This window comes from Dama dama, chromosome 1 (genome assembly GCF_033118175.1).
Source record: "Dama dama isolate Ldn47 chromosome 1, ASM3311817v1, whole genome shotgun sequence".
NCBI classification, from domain to species: Eukaryota; Metazoa; Chordata; class Mammalia; order Artiodactyla; family Cervidae; genus Dama; species Dama dama.
The window spans coordinates 74,202,493-74,225,697 of NC_083681.1; the positions used below are offsets into that span (position 1 = coordinate 74,202,493).

Genomic DNA, 23,205 nt, shown 5'->3' on the forward strand with positions numbered 1-23,205 from the left:
TTTGACACTAATTAGTTTTTGTTCTTCATATGTAAAATTATAACTACATGCTATGACTGGTTAAAGAACCCCATGGCTCAGTATGTACAAACCTTAATCAGTGTTTCATAAAAATGTTCATATAAGCTGAATATTAATATTCTAAAGCAAATAAAAGATATGATGATTTTCTCAAGATTTCTCACCAAAATGTTTCTGAAAGCTAAAATACACTGGTAAAAGTTGCATACTTCAAACTACAGAGAAAAGTCAAAGAAGAATTCCAACCAATTCATTGTCTTTCTTAAAAAATTTTTCCTTTCAAGAAAAAGCTGAAAAGTCAGATTATTAATATGAAAGTTTGTCTACAATGAGGTATCACACCTCACACTGGTCAAAATGGCCATCATCAAAAAATCTACAAGCAATAAATGCTGGAAAGGGTGTTGCAAACTGATACAGCCACTATGGAGAACAGTATGGAGATTCCTTTAAAAACTAGGAATAAAACTACTATACGACCCAACAACCCCACTACTGGGCATAAACCTTGAGGAAACCATAGCTTAAAAAGACACATGTACCCCAATGTTCACTGCAGCACTATTTACAATAGCTAGGACATGGAAGCAACCTAGATGTCCACCAACATGAATGGATGAATAAATAAAGAAGCGGTGGTACATATACACGGTGGAGTATTACTCAGCCATAAAAAGGAACATATCTGCCTCAGTTCTAATACGGTGGATGAACCCAGAGCCTATCATACAGAGTGAAGTAAATCAGACAGAGAAAAGCAAACATCATATATTAATGCATATACATGGAATCCAGAAATAAAATACTGATGCACTTATCTGCAGGGCAGAGTAGAGAGGCAAACAGAGAACAGACCGGTGGACACGGAGCGGGTGGAAGGAGAGGGTGGGACAAATTGGGAGAGGAGCACTGGAACATACACATTACCATATGTAAAATTAGATAGCCAGTAGGAATTTGCTGGATGACGCAGGGAGCTCAAATCCGGCGCTCTGTGACAATCTCTAGGGGTGGGATGCGTGGGAGGTGGAAGAGAGGTTCAAGAGGAAGGGGGCATATGAGTACCTATGGCTGATTCATGTTGCTATACAGCAGAAGTCAACATAATCTTGTAAAGCAATTAACTTCCAATTAAAGATAAATAAATTTTTTTTAAAAATATGTCAGTTTCTTCTCTAGGAAGATTCAAACAAATCATTAATTCTGACAAACCGTATCATATAGATTTGTCCCCAGATGATTCAAGAATAAACATGCTCTACCAAACTGGCTTAGGGTTATCATATCTAGTCTGGGCAATACTGAACTACTTTTAACTAAACTCAACTTGCCTTTTGTACACATCTTTGTATGTATGGGCCCCACTCCCAGAGATTCTAACCTAACTGGTTTCTAAGATGGGGCCCTAGAGGCAACATTTTCAAAAGCTCCCCAGATTACTCTAGGGTACAAGTTAGGGTAGAGAACCACTAGTCTTCAGGTAGATGTGGCTTTGGCCTTCAATACAAAGACTAGATTTTATTTTGATAACTATTCTGTAACTATTGAGAAAAAGATTACTATTCCAATCACTATACTTTCACTAAAATGCCACTAACCTATGACAAACCATAGAGGAAAAGAATATTTTAAAAAGAATGTATATATATGTATAACTGGCTCTACAGCATAATATTTTAAGTCCACTACAATTTTAAAAATGCTCAGCACAGTATTTTTCTTAATGTCTTTATAGTAAAAACCTCAAAAGGATACAGACAAGCAGAGTAGGTCTGTTTTGCTAATTCACAATCAGCTCCCATTTGGTAGGTGTCTCAAATGAGGACACTCTGGTAACAAAGAACTGCTGCCACCAGGAGGCTCTGCAATGTACCTTTTACTGAAAGTCTCGAAACTTAAAGTATTCTTGTTTCTTTATAGCTAATGTGATACCTTTTCAAATATACAAGTTTTCCACGGAAGCTTTTAAAAAAATAAAGTTATAGCATTCCCAGGTACTACTCCCAGGAAACAGGACCTCAGATTTTGAATTTTATCATGTAAGAAAAAAGAGAACTATTTAAAAAGTTTTTAAACTTGGCAGCAATTTTGCTTTTATTTATACTTTTCCCAACAAAGCTGATAACTCCAACTTTATTCCATGGGAAACCTGGCAGAAGACTTTTGAGAGCAAAACAGACTTTAGCAATTTCATTGCCTTGGGCTCTGTGGGCCAGTATCTATGACAAATTAACACAAATTATTTATATGTTAAATGTAAAGGTAACGAGAAAGACAAAAGGCAAATTTTCACGGGAAGGATCTATAAACCTGGACTGCTTTTAAATTAGTCTCAGCTAGTATCACAGCCCGGAGAAGGCAATGGCAACCCACTCCAGTACTCTTGCCTGGAGAACCCCATGGACAGAGGAGCCTGGTGGGCTGCAGTCCATGGGGTTGCTAAGAGTCGGGCACGACTGAGTGACTTCACTTTCACTTTTCATGTTCATGTATTGGAAAAGGAAATGGCAACCCGCTCCAGTGTTCTTGCCTGGAGAATCCCAGGGACAGGAGCCTGGTGGGCTGCCGTCTACGGGGTTGCACAGAGTCGGACACGACTGAACAGACTTAGCAGCAGCAGCAGCAGTATCACAGTCAAGATTTTAAAACAAGGACCTGGACTTTTTAAACAACAGGTCCTTATTAACGTTATTTTTGAAAAGGGGAGTGAATAAATTTGCTAATCTGTCAATTTCTAAGACTCTGAACTTGTTCAAGATGAATGTTATCATTTCATTTGTCTACAGAGCTTTTCTTAATCTGTGTGTTTACTCCACCAATAATGGCTCTCTCAATCAATGAATCAGGATTTAGTTACAAAAATACAATATAAATTTCATAGATGCTCCTGTTTAAAAGACCTTTAAACAGGGAAATGTTAAGGTTAGTTACAGAATCCTTGTGCTGTGTGTTAGTAAACAAGCCATGTGCTTGTCCTCCTCCCCAGGGTTGTTCCATAAAACAGTTACATTATTTACAAGCAGAATAGTTTTTTGCCTTATGCTGGGCTGACAGGCTTTTCACTTACCTATTTTAAAAACTAATCAAGTATCACATCTTATCAAGATAACTGATTTTACTTACTTTAAACAGAGTAAAAAAAAATCAAGACAAAGTTCTGAAAAAAGACTGAAATGTTAGCACAAAAAATAAAAATGTTATTAATCTGTTTTGATTTACATGAAAACTGTAACTGGGTTTTATCCCCTGCTCCCCGAAGTTCACACTGGACTTGATATTAAAGGAAACAGCAGAGTAGTTATTTTCACTAGATCATGATCAGCAGGCTATTAATGCTTGAGACTTTTTTGTTTCCCATCTTCAAGCAACATAAGCAGTTACCATATCACTGCATACTCACACAGCTGTGATCTTGGGGTGTCTATGAGTTTTACGGGAGAGGTCTTCTTATCATTATAGAACAGCCTTTTTCAGCCAGGATTTCTCATTTGAATTACAGGACACAAACTTATTTTTATGACTATTTCCTCAATTACCACAAGATAGTACAAAAACTAGTACCATTCTAGACTCATAGGAAAGTTAATTCAATACATATAATGAATACCAATAGCACTAGGGCTTAATTCTCTCACTTAACCCAGGTTGGTTTAGAAACTGCAAAATTGAATAAAATTTCTTGAATTACATATACCACCCCACATATAGTTTATTATAGTATAAATACATAAGAAAGCTTACACTTCTTGTTCTCCATATTATAGTTCTAAATAGAGGAAAGAGAAAACGTGCTGTCTCTTTAAAAATGTCATCCGTAACTACTGTAATCATTTTGCAATATACACAAATTAAATCATCATACTGCACACCTGAAGCTAAATAACGTCATATGCCAATTATGTGCCTCAACAAAAAGAAATATTATTTTTTGGAAAAAAGTGCCATCCATAATATGGCTCACGTTGAAATCAACTAAAACTCTAAATGCAGCAGCAGCAAGGAGCCTCACCAGTGCAAACAGGCAGTAGCAGAGCTGTTCGAGTCTGCCCCATCCAAACTGAGATCAGGTCTCCTGAGAAGGCACTACCCACTAACCCTGGCTTAAATGCAACAGATTTTCCAGGTGAAAGCCAACTCGGAGCAGAAAAGTTTAAGAAAATGATTCTTAGGAGGAATTTTCCTCTAAAACACCAAGCTTGTACATCACATTTTCAAGTTTGTCACTGGATGACTTATCTCTTAACTTGACTGATAGGTACAAAACACAATCTGGAAAAAGTCTAATTGGTTTTTGATGTAAACTCAAAACCTAACTCTTTCTCTATTTTGCAGAGGGTTTCTGTCAGGTAATTTTCCAACTTGGAGAACTCTAGTCCTCTAACATCTCACCTCTGAGAGAGTCTTGTTAAATGTGAAAGATCTCACTTAAACTTGCAGAAAACAGAAGCTAGAGACCCACAGCCTGAATACCACCACTGCCCTACCACAAAGGTGGGGGAAGGAGGAAGGATAAACTGTCAATATAAGATGTCAAGCAGCACAACCTCACAACTCCCTATCACTCACTTAGAAAAAACTGAGCAGACCTCCCCAACAGGGGAGACATGAGGGGTGTTTCCTTTTTAGGCTCAAGTGTGCTTTAACTTCAGTAAAATGAAATCTGATTCGGACTATGAACGGCAGTTGAAAGTGTTTCAAACTTCTAATACATGACCAGAAGAAAAGCTGCAACTTAAAGGACTGATGGGGCTTCCCTGGTGGCTCAGGGGTAAAGAATCTCCCTGCAGTACAGAAGCTGCAGGAGACTTGCGTTCGATCCCTGGGTCGGGAAGATCCCCTGGAGAAGGGAATGGCAATCCACTCCAGTGTTCTTGCCTGGAGAATCCCACGGACAGAGAAGCCTGGTGGGCTACAATCCATACAATCACAAGGAGTCGGACACAATGGAAGCCACTTAGCATGCATATGCACAGGACTGATACACAGTTGACCCTTAAACAAGGTAGGAGTTGGTGCATTGACCCACCGAGGAGTTGCCTCTGTGTATGTAGTTCCTCTGTTTCCGTGGCTCTGCACCCAGATCCAACCAATCGCAGATCATGCAGCACTGAAGTACTTACTACTGAAAAAAATCTGCGTGTAAGTGGACCCATGCAGTTCAAACTCATATTGATCAAGGGTCAACTGTACTGTCAGCATCCAGAAGGGTGCCTGGCATATAGGAGGTCCTCAATAAATATTTGCCAAATGAATTCATTGTTAAAGCTTTTCATTACATTCAAGATAGAATTTCATCAAGCATGTTAAATACAATAGCCAGTATATCCCTGGCTATAAAACAAGTAAAAATCCCTGGCTCTCATGGAATTTACAGTTAAGGGGCTGTGAGTATATCACCTTAAGGGCAAAAGAGACATTATATCCTAAGGGGCTAAACTCATCAGTAGCAATATGCTTTTATTATGTTTCATTATTATACTATTATTATTTCATTATTAGAGCCTAAAAGTATTAACCCATCCAGAAGAGAAGAGCAACCAACTAAAGGGCCAGTTTCTCTCTCCTATAGATTCTTAAGAATACCTTAACCAGATTTTGGAGTCACCTTGTGGCCTGTACTAATAAAAATGATAAGGAAGAATTTATGAGCCCAAGCACAGTCCCTAACTGTCTGGGATGAGATGGGTGGGAGGCCAAAGACTTAAGTCAAGAGGTGACCTGCCTCAGGAGTCCAGGGTAATTACACAAAAACTAATGAACATCCCACCTAGTAAGTCCAGACTTTCATTTTCCTGTTTAGCTTTTTAACCGAAGCAATATATATATAGTATACACAGCTTTAAAAAACTACTACTACAAGACTTACAATAAAAACAGCAGTCCCTTGCACCAACCCTCTCCAGCTCTCTAGCCCTACTCCTTTGAGGAAACCACTTTCAACTATCTTAGAGATTTCTTTAAACGTTTATTTTATCTTTATATTATACATATATTACAATTATTTATTATATGTGTTATATATGCATTGTGATTTCTTGATTTTTCACTTTAATCATTACCTACTGAATTCCTACTACAGATAATTAAAATTTAGTTTACTACTTTCCCCTTTCCCACTTCCTATTCCCATTGCAGTCATCTCACAATTTTTAGTTAAATCCCTATTTAAGGTTTATAATATTAGAATACACTATTAGAACCATGCAAGTAACATTAACTGGTGAGACAATGACTACTAGAGTTATACTTATTTTTCTGCACATTTTGTTATTCCTGAAACTAAAAATGCTCTGTCATTTGCTTAGTTTTCTACATTCCCATCATTAATTCTACCCCATACTCTCTAAAGAAGTTAGAAAACATCTCTAAACAATGGCTCCAAACACATCATATAATCTATCAGTCCATTTCTTTCTTGGCTACATCTTTCCTAGAGACCCCCATCGTTCTGTTCGACCCAAACTGGTTGCTCTCTAAACCTGATGTACAGTAGTCATCTGTGTCTTTCCTTCAACAGATAGGAGATTTTCTTCATCTCTCTTTTGTAGTGGGTTCCCTGTTTCTGGATCCATGTTTTCATCTTTATTGGTGTATTTTCTTATTTTGATGGAGAACACCCTTCAGTAGCTTCCTCAAAAGGGTGCATGGGAGGTAGATTTGTAATCTTGAGTGTCTACTGTGTCTATTCTACCCCTCAGACTTATCATCAAGAGTTGGGATGGGAAATAACTGTTTTTCACAAGCACCATTATACTGAATTCTAGCTTCCTGAATTGCTGCTGAGAAGGCTGATGCTATTTGATTCCCAATCCTTGTTCACAATTGCGTTTTTTTCCCCTCCCTTTGAGGAAGCATTCAGGAGCTTTCATTCAAAGTATCTTTCAGCAGTTTCACAGTAATGTGCCCTGGTGCAGGGGTCGGGGGTGAAGTCTTTTTTCACTCATAGTTTCAGGCACTCAGTAAACTCTAAAATAGGACATGGCAACCCACTCCAGTTTTCATGCTTGGAAAATACCATGGACAGGAAGAGCCTGGAGGGCTACAGTCCATAGTGTCGCCAAGAAAGAACAAAAAGAAAGTTAAGTCAATCAGTTGTGCCCAACTCTTTGGGACCCCATGGACTGTAGCCTACCAGGCTTCTCTGTCTATGGGATTTTCCAGGCAAGAATACTGGAGTGGGTTGCCATTTCCTTCTCCAGGAGATCTTCCCCACCCAGGGATCCAACCCGGGTCTCCCGCATTGTAGGCAGACACTTTAACATCTGAGCCACCAGGGAAGGGTCACCAGGAATCGGGTACAATTGAGTGACTGAGCACACAGCATAAATTCTTATTAATCTGGAATATATGTTCTCCAGTTCTGAGAAATTTCCTTATATTCATTATTGGATGATTTCCTCTTCTCCATTTTCTGTCCTCTTGCATTATAATTGCTATTAGTCAGGCATTAGACCTCTTGGATTGATCCTTGAAAATTCCTCTCCTCCATCATTCATCCCTTTGTCTCTTCATCAATTTATTGAAAGATTACTCCTATTTCATCTTCTAAACATTTCACTTTTTATTATCAAGAATTATTTTTGGTATACCTGAAACTAACACAACACTGTAAATCATCTATACCTCAAGTTTTTAAAAAAAGAACTCGTTATGTTTTCTAATGGTTTTTTCCTAGCATCCTATTCCTGTTTCAGGGATATAATATCTTTCTCTTTCTGATCAGAGGATCTAAAGTTATAGCTATTTTTAATTGTCCCTGCCAATTCTCTGGATCTGTTAGTAGCTTCCCTTAACTAGCTGAGATTCTTGGCTGTTACGTTTAAAGTGTTTAAGAATAAAAGGCTAAGGATGCAGAGCAACTCGAATTCTCATACACGGCTGATGGGAACGTAAAATGGTACAACCACTTAAGAAACATTTTGGCAGTTTCTTTAAAAAGTTAAAAATACACTACCACTGGAGCCACACCTAAGTATTTACCTTGGAGACACGAAAGCTATCTCTATACAAAGACTTGCATGTGAATGCTCACAGTAGCTTTATTCCTAACAGCTAAAAACTAGGAGGGCTCCCCTGGCAGCTCAGTGGAAAAGACTCTGCCTGCGAATGCAAGAAAGGTGGGTTCAATCCCTGGGTCAGGAAGATCACTTGGAGGAGGAAATGGCAATCCACTCCAATATTCTTGCCTGGGAAATCTCATGGACGGAGGAGTCTGGTGGGCTATAGTCCATAGGGTCGCGAAAGAGTCAGACCCAACTTAGTGACTAAACAACAAAGAAAACGACCGGGAAAGAAAATCCCAAAATGTACATACTGTATAAATATATTCATTAAAATTCTAAAATGTATAAAACAATCTAGAGTGGCAAAAAGCAGACCAATGCTTGCCGGGGGACAGGACGGGGAAAGTAGGGAAGGGAAAGAAGGGTTACCAGGAACATATGGAAACCTTTAGAGGTAATGGGTATGTTCATTATCTTGATGATGGTGATGGTTTTACTCCATTAAAACTTATACTCTTTAAAAAAAAACACTGCATAGTTTATTTTATATTAATTATTCCTCAATAAATCTATAAGAGAAAAGGAGAGGGAGTAGAAGGGAGAGAGAAAAAAATCCAAACAAAGCAGCTTTTTTAAAAATGAACTGAAAACTACGGGGCTGGAATGCATGCATGTAAGAGGGCCTTTTCATTGTTTAGTACATGTACAGTTTCCAGTGCGGCACTCACTCTTGATCTTCACTGTTATACTGTGCCTACTACCTCTCAGCCAAGCGCCTCTCTGGTTAAACTTCTCCCAAGTTGGCAAACTTTTTCTATAAACGGGCAGATCTTTGTTGCAGCTACTCAATTTTGTCACTGTAACCCCAAAGCAGCCAGAGACAATATGTAAATAAAAACTATGTGGCTGTATTCCAACAACATTCCCCAAATGTTGGCCAGATGTGCCCAGATTCAGGCCGTAGTTTGCTGATCCCAGCTCCAGAGATTCATACCACTCTTTCCATCTTTGGAGAACTACAGAAGTCATGGCTATAAAATTCTTTGTAACCAAAGAAGACAATTAAGCAAGTTAAAAGAGGAAAGGAAGTCATAGAGGGAATACTGGAAATTTTAAAAGTTGTAGATACAATCTTATCAGCTATTAGCAGAGGGTGAGGCCCAGGGGCAGTACTCTGATAACTTTCCAACAGTCTCATCTGATGAACTCACATCTGGGATAAACAGAAATCAGAGTAAACAGTTAAGTGTCTTCAGAAGTTTATACGACAGATGTTTATAAATGACCTCTGTTACTTTTGTCTACCTTGACTTTAGTTGGGGGTTTGGGGTGTGAGTAATAGTCTCTAAGACTTCACTGCAGATGAAAAAAATCAAACAAACATTCTATGGAAAAGGTGAACTTCTGAATAATTTATGTTTTAAAAAAAAAGTAAGACTGCCACCTCATTCTTAATTAAATAGAAGTGATGGATTAACTCAAAATCTTCATAAATCTGTCTCAAATTCACAACCAACTTCTACAATCTGTAATAAATGAGGCACACTCAGAAAAACAAATTTCAATTCCTGTCGATTAATACACTCCCCAACTTCACTTCAGGAAATACAACTTTTCAGAGTAAGTTTATCTGTGCCTCTTGACTCCATAGGAAAGGCAATGTTAATTTCTTCTCCAATCACTATATTAGATGACAGAGGCACTAGATAAAACAGGATTGGCAATAATCATTCACTGCTCATAGGAGAAGTAAGTTCAGAATTGATCTCTACCTCTAGTGTTCTTCTTGGTCAAAATGATATAATTTGTTTTGGCAAAAGAAGAGGTTTTTTTAAAAGTGGAAGTGGGAGTAGGACAAAAGGTGACAAATTAAACACATTAGTTGAAGATTGCTAAGGCCTCATTTTTCAGAGCAAAGGAATATTTGGTGCTTAACTGACAGAAACTAATAATCACTCTGTCATTTTCAGACGAAGCTAGTATGAGAGAGGTTAGCCAATCCCTGCTGATTCACACAAACATTTGCTTCCTGAACTTAGAGAAAAATCAACTTTGGGGAACGTGCCTTCTGTAAAGACAGTACTGGAGGGCAGCCTCTCATCTAACCAGCGACCACATGAAGACAACAGCTCAAGAGTAAACTCATTTTTCCTGTCTGGTTCTCACACCCTGAGCTCAGCTGCTTCAGTCGTGTCCGACTCTTTGCAACCCCACGGCCTGTAGCCCACCAGGCTTCTCTGCCCAGGGGACTCACCAGGAAAGAATACTGGAGTGGGTTGCCATGCCTTCCTCCAGGGGGTCTTCTCAGCCCAGGGATCAAACCCGTGTCTCCTGCATTGCAGGTGGATTCTTTACGGCTGAGCCACCAGGGAAGCCCCTCTCCTACCCTAATCGGTAAAAAATAAAAAACGAAATGAAGCAATCTGTTGATTTTGCCTGTCATTTATAGTGTTCAACCTTTTAAAAAACTGAAATCCATGAATACCATTGGGTTTGATAAAACTCTGGCTTTTCTGAATAATGCAGGTGGGTAAAAGGTATTGTTAACTAACGGACATCAGGCTGCCATGCTTCAAAGGCATAGACTATTAATATTCGTAACAGTGATGACAATGATAGCTTATAGAAAATAATTTTTAGATATTGAAAAACTTCAAAATAATTTACAGTTCATATTTGAAATAAATTACATTGTTTTCTGTAACAGATTTACCCTTAAAATAATATATTATTGATACTCTGGCGAACAGCAAAATTATTTTTACATTCCTTGACCTAAAGCAGGTTGTTAGGTAGGCTGGCAAAGGAAGACCTTTCTAAAACAATCTATGAAACCAGCAACAAGCGCTAAGGCCTCACATATCTTTCAAATATATATTACAATTTAACTTACAATAGTAGGGACAACTGTTATATAGATGGAGACAGATACTGTCGATTGCCTTTTCAAATCTGTTACTCTCCATCTCTTCTGTTTACTCGCTAACAAGAAACTAATTTTGTGTATCTGGTGTTCAAATGTTTGAGAGGCAAATCCTCAGCTCCAGGATATAAATTAGTCTTGGACCCACTCTTTCTGCCAGTCACTACTTTAGACATTAGTATGTGGCAAAAGTGTGGTCAATAGGATGCAAAATCTGCTGAATAACTTCTAATTAAGTTCTTCTTTGCTCTTAAGAGGAGACATACCAGATGAACTGGAAGGATGTAAAGCCTGGAGCAGCAGCAGCAATCCTGTGACAACAAGCAATGTTTGCTGACTAAGGGTGGCAGAACAGAAAGATGACCAGAGCATGTGCTCTGGTGGTGTTGCTGAGATGCTGAACTGGTCAACTCTAGCCACTTATTAGGTGAATCAATAAGTCCACTTACTGTTTCAGCCACTTTCAATTGGGTACTCAGTTACGTGCAGCTAAAAGTATAGGAGCTGATGCAATCATAATGACCATATTAGAGATGAGGAAATCAGTTCAGAGAAATTCAATAGGCAAGGCCAGTAAATATATGGCACAATGTAGAACACTTTGTAGACTAGAATGTATTGCTTTTCTTTGACAAACGCTATTTAAGTACCACTGTGTGTGAAGCACTAAGTATATACTGGATTTTAAGAATGGGGAAAAAAAAAAGCCCACACTACTTAGGGACTCACAATTAAACAAATAATTAATGAAATGTGATAAAAAACAACAGAGCAAGGAATTATCAATTCACAAGAGAACACATTTAACAATGCCAAGAGATTTTAGGGCGGGTATATCCAGGAGAGGACAAACTTTTACTCTTCAGTGATATAAAATTTCAAAAGACAACTTACTGTGACTCTATTTCAGTTTTTAAGAAAAACTTCCAACAGATACAAGCTCATAAACATTATGTTGAACAAAGTAAGCCAGAAAGAAAACAGAACACCTTATTTGATTTCATATAGGCAAAATTAATCTAAGCTGTTAGAAGTCATAAGAGTGGAGGTGGGTAGTGAATTGAAGAAAGCATATAACATTTTCTGTGGCGATGTTAATGTTCTGATACTGATATGGGTGCTAGTTACCTGGGTATTTCAGTTTGTAAAAATACATTGGAGCCATATGCACATACATACATACATACATATATATATATATATATGTATGGGGGGGTGTGTGTGTGCAGTTTTTCTATTTATATTATACTTCAATATTTTAAAAAATTAGAAAAGAATATACAAAAGATAAATGATCATAAATGCATGCATACAAACAAGATTTTTAACTATTTTTTATTTTAAATAATGAATCATATTGTACATCTGTCTTAGAATTTCTTTTTTTACCTTCCATTCATCTTTCTATCCAGTTAAGCACCTCATAATATGCATATATAGCTCTTGTGTATTACTTGCTAATTGCACCCTGATTTATTTGTAGTTACTTTCAGTTTTTCTTGCATGGCTATTTCTGAACTACAATAACCTGAATATTAGCTTACTGGGTCAAAGGGCAGATGGTGACTCCAGGTTCACACTAAGCAAAGATGAGAAAGAACATTTCAGGTCAAATAAACAACAGAGCATATCCAAGAAAATTTATGTATGTGGCGAGTCTGGAGGAAAAGGTATACATGAGTTCAGTAGAGAGGCAGCCGTTGGTGAGATAATGAGGGGTTTCTAAGCCATCATAAGGCGTTTGGACTTTTTCCTAGAGTACAAGAGGTGAGCTACTGACTGAAGGATCTCAAGCAGGAAAGCAACATTCAAGGGTGTGACTTTAGATCAGCCTGAAAATAGTGAAAAGGTTCAATCAAAAAACAGTAACTGGATGCAAGGTAATACCACAGAAAGGGCACTAGGCAGGCACTGAAAGGGGGTGGGATATTGAGGAGCCTGAACAAACAGGACTTAGTAATCATGGATGAGACACAGAAAGAACTTCACGATTACTTCCAAGTTTCTGCTTGGCTACTGGAGGGAGAGGAGGGAGAGGAGGAGAAGTAGGATGAGACAGTTGGATGGCCTTACCAACGCAATGCACGTAAGTGTGAGCAAACTCTGGGGGCTAGTCAAGGACAGGGGGGTCGCAAAGAGTCAGACATGACTGAGTGACTGAACAACAACAAGAAGTTGAAGAGAGGTGGATACCAAGATCTGTTTGCAGAATACAGAGCTTTGGGACACCCAGTAGGAAGAAGCTGAAAATACGTATCTGTCTGGAGCTCAGGAAAGAGAGAAGACAAACATTTGGAGGTCAGTGGCATTCAGTAGTGGTTTAAGGCAGGACATCACCCACCAGGGGAAAAAACAGGAAAAGATGAAAAGGATAAAACACCATGGAATATTAGTTTCTAAAAGGGGCAGACTGAGGAAGAACTGTTTGAGAAGGAAACTGAGCAGGCTCATTCAAAGATGTAAAAGGAGGCCAGGAAACGAAGGCTCTTGGTTCTCTGAAGGAGACTGAAGAAGAATGCCATCATTAATACGAAATACTACTTACTTCAAGTAAGACGAAGTGTGAAAAATTTCCTTGAGATTTGGCAATTATGTTACCAGAAGTTTCAGTGAGCTCAGTAAAGTAGAATGAGAATGGAAACTGACTGCAGTGGGGCTGAAAAGGACCACAAGGTTATACAAAGTAATATAAAAAGAGCCTGAGTTGAATAATATTTCATGGTTTAATAAGTTTAATAACAAAGGAATGGGAAGGAGAGAGAGACAAGACAATAGCAGGAAGAAATTAAGCAACAAAGGAAGGAATTTTGTTGTTGTTTAAAAGAATACAAGACATGTAAGCATGTTTTATAAAGTCAGGGGAAAAAACCTAAAGAGGACTTGGAGAAAGTACCAGACAAAGAGGTATGTGAGATAGCAACACTGCAGAAGAGACTGTTTCTAGATACACTGCGTTCCTAGATGGCTGGACCCACGCTCAGTCACCAGTTCATGCTGCCTCACCTCATTCAAGGTTTCCTTTCCTGGACTAAGACAAAGCTGCGCTGAACTGGAACACAGGTTAATAATGTCAGTGTTCTTTTTTAACATATATTGAGTGCTTTTAAAGAATTAAGTAGGAAACAATATTGAGAATATTTTTCCCCAAAAAAGGGGAACTGAACTATATGAATGGAAATCTCCTTTTAATGGTAAAACACCTTAGTATGGACATCCGATATACTGGGCCACCTTACTAGGCTACTAGCTTCTTGAAAGCATAATGAATTACTACATTAAATAATGCTTGCTACAAATCTACCATGCTAGCCTTGAGGGGTATAAACATGACAAGAAACACTCCCTGTCTTGGAGAAACTTACAAATATATAATTACAATACCACATAGTAAGTACAAATAAGAGACGCAGGCACAAACACCAAGGGTACACAGAAGATGGATATCTAACTCCGCCTGGAGAGTGGACAAAAGTCAAGGGAACCTTTTGAGGGTCTTTGTTAAAACTGGGTCTTCAAAGGATAAGCAGGAATTTACCAGGCAAAGAGGAAAGAGAATTCCAGCTGTAGAAAACAGCATGTGCAAATGCTGTTGGGAGACCAAAAGTCTTGAGAGAACCCAGTGAACAAAGGTGAAAACAGAAAACTTACAGGGTATGTATGTATGGCAGGAAAGGATTAAAGAGAGCAGATCAAGGATGAGTTACCAAAGGTGTCAGGAAAAATAAGCTTGCATTTTTTTAGCTCATGACCAGTCACAGGTAAGAACACTGTAAAGTTTTCATCCTCAGCATTTCCCACGGGCCTAGGACCATGCCTTTCACCAAAACTTTCAATAAATGGGTATGGAATAAACAGATGAGTCAGAAACTTAGAATGACAAAGAAATTTGAAGAAAAAAAAACACACAGATCCTAGGGAGAAGGGAATAAATTAGATGGAGCTGATTATTTAACTTTACTGACATTCAACACCTGATGACAGGATTAAAATTTTCATCTGATTTTTTTTAAGTCACTGCATTTACAATTACCAAAAATAAATGATTAGGATGACCTGAGAAGAAGATAACTCAGAAGCAGATGGCTGCACTCAGTACAAGTCACCAAACTTACCTGATTTTCCTCCACCGTATTCAGGTAAAATGTCCTACAATAACATGGCACAGAATTATTAAAATATGAGATCCTTCAACAAGCTTTTCTATCTTAAGGAAATAATCAAATCATTGACCAGTAGGTTGCAACTTCTGGCCAAAGAGACAACTGAACTCTGAGAATAAAGATTAAAAAGAACCAGGAGACAATGCAGCACTGGGAACCACAGCCACATCACAAGCATATGACCTCCTAGTCTTTAGAAACTTAATGTTCTTGTCCTGTATTTCTGAGCCCTTCATTCATCTCACCTTCACTGAATACAAGCCAAAAGGAATTCACCAGGAAAAATTTGAAATAATACACTTCCTGTATTTGAAGCAAGGGAGAAAGAACCGATGTACACAAGAGGCAGTAAAACCAACAAATATTTGGACTAATGGTTTCACATAAATATTTAACAGGAGGGATGAACTAGTTAAATCATAGGAACTCCTAAATTTTGGATGAAGATGAGGTCAGATTCCCATGATAATTCAAGGATCTCTAAGAAAACAATCTTAAATTCTAATATGACATGTCAATCACATTAGTTTGGATATGAATGAGACAGGGTAACTTTCTATGGTTACTGGTATCAGAGGCTAGAGACAGTCATGTGTCAGGTTACCAATATGAGACTACAAGAAGCAATTTACTTACATGACTCCAAGGCAATGAAGCTTAAAGGCAATGTAATTATTGTGCCTAATGTCCTATTTCAAAAAATATTTGATAGATAAAGGTTCACAGAGTAATTTAAGAATATAATTTACTAAATAAAACTGAACGAATAGTACAGTGATCTGGATTCTAGTCTTGAATCTGATACAATTAATTATATAAGTCACAAATAGTCTGTGTCCCAGTTTATGTATTACGATGATGTACTCATGACTGAGTTAAATGTTAAATGTTCTAAGCTCCTTTAAAAAGTAGTACTTTACTTATAAGATGAGGGTATTACATATGAGATTAAGTTGACCACCATGACTGAAGCTAACAGTTTCCATTTAAAACAGAACTTACCTTCAAAACTACTCAGTGCTCTCAATAGATATACGTTCATTAACTCTTAAAAGGCATTATTCAAACATTCCATAAATAATGAATTAGACATAATAAATTATTTGACAGCTCAAAAATCTATCAACAAGTCTGTCACAGAGTAAGGAACAGAATCAAATTCTCAGTGTCCCCTCCCCCACTCCCCACCCAGTCCACTGTTCAAGTTGCCTACTTAGCTTAAATTATGTTGTTCTATGCATCAGAAACATAATTAGTTATGGCAGGAACAGAAATTTCTCTCCCAAAGGCTTGAGAATCCATTTTATTACAATAGGTTCAAACTTTAAATGAGAATGGTTTCATGAACAGCAACTATTTATTAAACCCTCAGAAAAGTATTTCATCTTGTATTAGGTTAAGTAATCTGTGAGGAAAAGAAACTATGATTTTTACACACAGAGTCAGCGGCAAATACCAAAGACTATGAAGGAGTGTACGTCTCTTAAAAGGATTAAGAAAAATAGTGGAAAGAGTGAAAGACAAACCAAAAGGTAATTTTATGGAATACTATGTAGTATGTGTACCATGGACAAATGGCATGAAAAACATATCTTCAGATAAGCATCAGATACCTATTACTCCATCTTCAAAATTAGCACAGTGCTTTCCCCCCACCCTACCTCCTCTCAAGGTATCTCTTAGGGAGAACTTGGTACTCTCACAAATGCTGTTAATCTGATATAGCCTTTTCTGGAATAAGTTGTTGTTGTTGTTATTTAATATTTTAAAAACTTTTTATACACTTTGACCAAGAGTGGTAGATGGACTACTGCTCTCAACTCTTCACACTCAGTCATAAAATGATACATTCACACCCTTTGTCATATAATTTTGCAAGGCATGACCACATGATTTGTTTTGGCGATTTGTTTTGACAATGCCAGCAGAGGCTTAAAATGCGTTTTGGTAGCCTGGCTTGTGTCTTACCCTCCAGTGATAAACCATGACATGGCGATGCCCCAGACAGCTGCTGCCCCCTCATGACTGGCCTCAGAACGGACAGACTTAGAGGAGTCTAACCCAACTGAGAGCCTGAGGCAAGCCAACGAACCCACAGGCTGAAGCAGACGCGCCTGGCCAAGCCAGCGTAGACCAGGACTGACAGACCCAGCGTGAAACTTCACTGTTGTGATTTAACACAACATGCTTTGCTATGCAGAACTGTTACGGCAAGAGCTGACCAATACACCGAATAATCTCACACGGGAGAATGTATCCTGAGGCAATTAGAACAGATTCACCTATAAGGGTATTTATCATAACAACATTTATAAATAACAGAAAACTAGAAACAGTCTATCATCAAATAACAGAGTGAATAGTTATTATCAAACCAAACTATTAAATATTTGAAGCTATTAAAAGTTTCATTCTTAAAGAACACTCAAAAATGTATGAAAACGTTTATAGTATTTTAAGCTTAGAAAATATAAAAAGCAAGATGCACCATTTAAAAAAATATCTACAAGTACAGAAAAAGATCAGGTAGATAAAATAATTCACTTAAGAAATATAAATGCCTTTCTGTGCTAAATATTATTTTATGCTAAATACTATACTTGGAATAAAGAGGTAAGTATGCTCCCTGACTTCTTGAAACAGTCTAGTGAGGACAACAGGTATTAAAAAATAATAACCATATATATGTAATTACAAATTTTGATAAACTATTGTGGCAAAAATTGCTAATTATCCCCAGTATTTATTTCCCTCTTCTTGCTCAGTTCCAGAGTCCCTGAATTTTATCTGCCCATGGCCATCTGGAATAGACTATACTTCCCAGCTTTCCCTGCTCCTAGTTGGAGCCATGTGACCAAGTTCTGACCAATGGGCTCTAACTGGAAGTAAGACATGAAACTTCCAGTAAACATCCTTAAAAATAAAGGGCTTGTTTTCCCCCTTTTTGCCAGATGGAGCAGCTATTTTGGACTATGATGTGGAAGCTTCACGCTGAGAATGGCAGAGCAACAGAACAGGAGGAGCTTGGGTTCCCTGGCACTGTGGAACCACTATCACCAGCCTTACTACACCCACAGAGCTTTCACACAAGACAGACAAAATTCTACCTTGTTTACGCCATTTTCATTTTGGGTTTTCAATCATTCACAGCTGAACCCTAATCCTAAGTGGCATAGCTATGAAGGAAAAATGAAAGGTTTGATGAGAGATTATAACAAACTGTTGGTTTTGACAGGAAGAAAGGATTTCAGAGATCGGTCCTCTGAGGAAGTAACTTTTAAGCTGCAACCTATCTGATGCCTGGCCAGGAGAGCACCAGGTGAAGGGAGGTGAGATGGCAAACCCCTCAAGCCAAGTAGTTGCAAAGATGAAAACCTCAACTGCAATAGGAATAAGCAACAAACTCTGGGATGCAAGACTGCTTCTACTGTAACAGTGAATGAATCAGAATGAAAGCAGAGCACTAAAGCAGCTAAGTGCATTGGCTCCAATGTTAGAATCTCCACTATGACAAGTAAAAGACCACATATGTACGTCAAAAATGAAAGGGGAGGGGTGTAGAATGAAAACGAATCCTGTTAAAGAAATTAATAGCTGCCTCCACACTTCAGTATTTCTAGTGTTTAAAACAGTTGGATGCTCTGATTAGAGTGGTTCATAGACCATAAGGAGAATGTCATTAGATTTTTAAAGGCTAACTATCCTTGGAAAATATAAGACTTCAGTGTTTAAAAAAAATTTTAATAATATTTCTTGTATATTTCTGATTTTAAAAAAGAAACACTTATTGTGGAGAATGCAGCAAATATATATAAGAATATAAAAATAAACTACCTGTAAATCATCACTTCCCAACCACATTTTATACTGACACTGTTTTTTATACACACTTACATGCCTATATACATGTATACACACAATACACACAAATGGGATTGTTAACACCTATGAAGTTGCATGTGTTTTTTCACTATTTATCATAAGTGCATCCCTGTATCATTAAAATGTTTCTGAAACCATGATTTTAACTATATTACATAAGATTTATTTAGCCAATCAAGTCTGGGCTAAAACTGACTTTAAACTGCCAACCACAAATTAAAGTCCTGTGGGTCAAGAAGATGACTCCAAAACTGCCATGGGGAGTTTCTATTCAGAAATCTCAAATCACAATTTGAAAGCACTGGTACCATCTAACCAAGAATTCACTTAAATTCACTGAATTTTAGCCATGAAAAGTGCTTAATAAAGACTATATTTTCCCAAATGGAGTGCATTATTTTGTAATTGGTCTTGAGAAAGAAATAAAAGAAGTACCAAAGATTGAGGTAGCAATAACAAATAAGAACTAATAAGTGCCTACTGTATGAATTAGTGACTATCTGCAATGTTTTATTTTTTTAATAAAGCAAAATAAGAGAACATATGCATTTATTACTTCTATAATTAAATTTTCAAGTGGGTTTAAAAAATGAATATGGAAAAATGCATATAGAAAAAGAATGGAAACAAATATGACAAAGGGTTAATAACTGTTATTTTTGGAATATGACATTCTTTGAACTTTTGTTTTTAAATTTCACAACCAATAAATTAATATTAAATTAAAATATTAAGTCATGTGAGTGAGGTAATTCAGATTTCAGTTATTAAAGTGGAAGGAATATCAGTAAGTTTTGCCAGAGGCTAAGTGGATCTTCTGAGAAGGAAAAACAAAAAGCTGAGTACATAGCATTAAGAGTTTGCTCTAAAATAAAACTATTTTAAATGAAATATCCTAAGTCTGAGGAAGACTAGCTTTGGAACTTCATAGCTGTGCTTCCTTCAAGTACTATCCTACCTAAAAAATGATAGAGTTTCTGTTCTATCAAAAATGTTGTTCCAATGGTTAAGCAAGTATTTTAGAAACTGCAAGATTGCATTTTAATGTCTTACACTGGTTTTCTTTACTTTGTAAATCCAAGGTTTTCCTGATGCTACACTGATTTTTAAAATTCTAGTTTCTAATACCAAAACTTAGTTCAGAAGACAGAGGTTGCCACTTGATGAAACATCTTACTAAACATAAATGGTTGCAATGTTCTATTAAGGGAGATCTCTAGCAGAAAAGAAATTAATAAAAAGTTACAGAAATAAGCCAAATCTTTACATCAGTTCTCACAATGATTTCAAATAAATGTAAATTTTTTACAATCATCCCATTTTCCCCAAATGTAGCCTTAGGTTGTCTTAACTTTGTGACAGCATCCCCCATCCCCTACTCCACTAATCAGTTCTCACCTTCTTTCCCTGATAGAACACATGAGTTTTTCAGCAAAAATGACTCATTCATTGGCATCTTGTCAAAAAAAAAAAAAAAACCCTGAAACTTTAAGAAGGCTCAGCGCTAAAAGAATTCTAAAACTACAACATTTCACTAACACACATCATTTTGACTTCAGATAACTGAATCACTTTCAGAGTCAAATGTATCTAATGAACTCTGTTTATATTTTTCCTTACAAATTGTTCTCCACCATGCTACATACTCAAAATTTTAGCTTGGCAACTCCCTAATCTAAAATACCTCTTGTCTCTGAAGAAGACAAGACAGAAGAATGTAGAAGCATTAGAATAAGAGGTGGGGGAAGCAACTGTTCACTCAGCTTGGAAAAAGATTCTATTCTGAAACATTAATGACTCACATTTATTCCACACAGTTCTCAAAATGTATTTCCCCCATTAGTTAAATGAAAACACAATACAATACATAATATAAATGCAATCAGAAATCTCCAGGAATAAATTACTCTCACTGCTATTATTTCACTAAATAAAAGTTTAAAAAACATAACACAAAAATCAATTATTGAGAACTATGTAACTAAAAATCTTCAATAAGCATGAACTATCAATTGCAAGTCACCTTATCATTTTGGTTCACACATTCACCTACTCCAAAACCACGCCTTTTAACCAGAGGGAGAGTGGTGCGGAAGGAAGAAGAAAACAAATGCTTTGTCAGATTACCACAGACATTTACTTATGGCTCTATCAATTGTCACACTCCACCTGCTGGCAGGAGCTGCATGAATTGGTGAAGTGGAGGTCATTATACAAGAAATTCCAAAGAACACTTTCTAGATGTACTTGGGGAAGAAAGCAAGATGTTCCTTTTTTTTTTTGTCCTACACAGAATATACCTAACAAGGCTCCACCAAAGTTTTTTTTTCACATAATAGTAGGTCAGCATCTAACAAAGATTAACATAAAGGAATGACAACAATCAGAATGGGAGACCTACATTTATAGCAATCTACTTAAACCATTCTCTCCACGGTAAGTTAAACGTCATCTCAAGCCTTTAATACAGGTAACAAGGCACATCCAGCAACTTTCAGATTCTCTGTCACACACTCTAACATTCTCTGCCCCCATCTTCTATGGCTAAACTATGGAGTTTAATTAACACAGTCAACAGCAGCCGGCCACACGGCTGTTAGATATTTGCCACTAACATATACTCATGGGATACTCTAGAGACTGATTTCAACTGAAAATAAAAATAGATAAACAGAGCTCAAAAAAAATTAAAACTGAGTCTGGCTGCCCACACTTATTTTCACACATGAGGAAAAATAGCAGTTCTCCTAGAAGCCTCGAGCAGACATATCTTTAGAACACGATGTTAAAAATATGCGCCCCCTCCTTTTTCCCCTACCTGTTTCTCACTCAAAGCTGTGATTTTGGCTTGGAGTTCATGAAGCTGTTTCTTTAAATCAGCATTCTGATTGGAAAGAAAAAAATATCTGTGAGGAAGATATTTCATTTGTTAACAGGACAGTAGCGAGAAGACTTTACGCACACTGCATTACAAGTGATGAGGCAGCCTTAAAGCACTTAGCCCACCGCACCGTCATGCATTACACTGCAGTCAAGTCACCGCCACCCAGCGCACAGACCCCAGTGTAGGCTGCTAACACAAGGACAGGGTAAACTCCTTTGTGATTACTTCACATTAAAAGGTATTTTATATTTTAGCATTTTGTAGTGTAATAGTACTCTTTTCTACTAAAATAGCTATTCTTCATAAAGAACAGCTGACAGAAACCCTAAAGTTCCACTCATCAGACAAAAGCAAAAAAATGGAATTTGTAAGGATGAACAAACTGGACGCTTAACAGCATTATCAATAAGAGAAGTTTTACTCTGCTTGCCCTCTCCCTTATTTGGTAGAGCACATTTGTTATTTTAGCCTAGATTTGAAGAGCTGTCGGTGCTGCAACTGCCTTAACACTACATCATTCAAATTAACATACTGACTACCAGGGCAACTTCTCAGTTCTAAAATGTTAGGAATCAAAAAAGAATACTATTTTAAATGAGATACACTGAGCATGCTTGCCTTTTACTCACGTGGGAGAAAAATCCAAAATTAAAGTTTTCAAAAGCTTAATGTAACAAGATAGCCTACTTACTAGCAGACTGAATACCACCCCAATGAGAGACTACGTTTCCTTTTTCGTTTCTCACGCAATTCACTCTGTCTGATCTTCTGACAGGGTCACGGCATACACTCTTCCTTCATGTTTACTCCATGAGGTCTTTTTTGTGACAGTGTGTGATATAAGGCCTCTCTAATGAGATCACTCACAAGACTGTCCAGCAACTTACTGCCAGCTCAGATTCCCTACATTAAGATTGCTCTGTTATATAACTGCCAGCTATGTCAGAAATTCTACAGTTTTCTAATAATATTTCAGTTGCTGATAACATAGGTTACCATATTAAATATAAAAGAATCTATTCATTGATCTACTGCTACTTGGTTCCCTAAACCTAATTTAAACTATAGTGTATTTTAAAAAACTAAAATGGAGAAACTTCTCAAAGAAGTTGGACTGTCAAACAGGAGTTAAGTGGCCAGCAATGCCAGCTCAGAATCAATGGATTGTGTTAAAAATAAAATAGTTAAGCTACTAGGGGCTAAATTTGTAAAAATGAATACTATGTCCCACTTGCAAAAATCAATCTGCCTCAGCACCATTCTTTAATCCAAGAATCTATTTTACTTAACTTTACAATGAGGCATGTATGGTGTATTTAACAAGCTGAAAAA

At 37.3% G+C, this 23,205-nt stretch overlaps 1 protein-coding gene across 23 annotated transcripts in view; it reads right to left on the reverse strand.

The window, feature by feature from the left end:
* Positions 1-23,205, reverse strand: part of PHF21A (PHD finger protein 21A) — a 186,487-nt gene that overhangs the window by 122,762 nt on the left and 40,520 nt on the right. For all 23 annotated transcript variants that reach the window (XM_061152601.1, XM_061152425.1, XM_061152434.1 and 20 more), the window contains one exon: positions 21,808-21,873. In XM_061152601.1, coding sequence (XP_061008584.1) covers positions 21,808-21,873 — 66 coding nt within the window. The remainder of the gene's footprint in view (positions 1-21,807; positions 21,874-23,205) is intronic.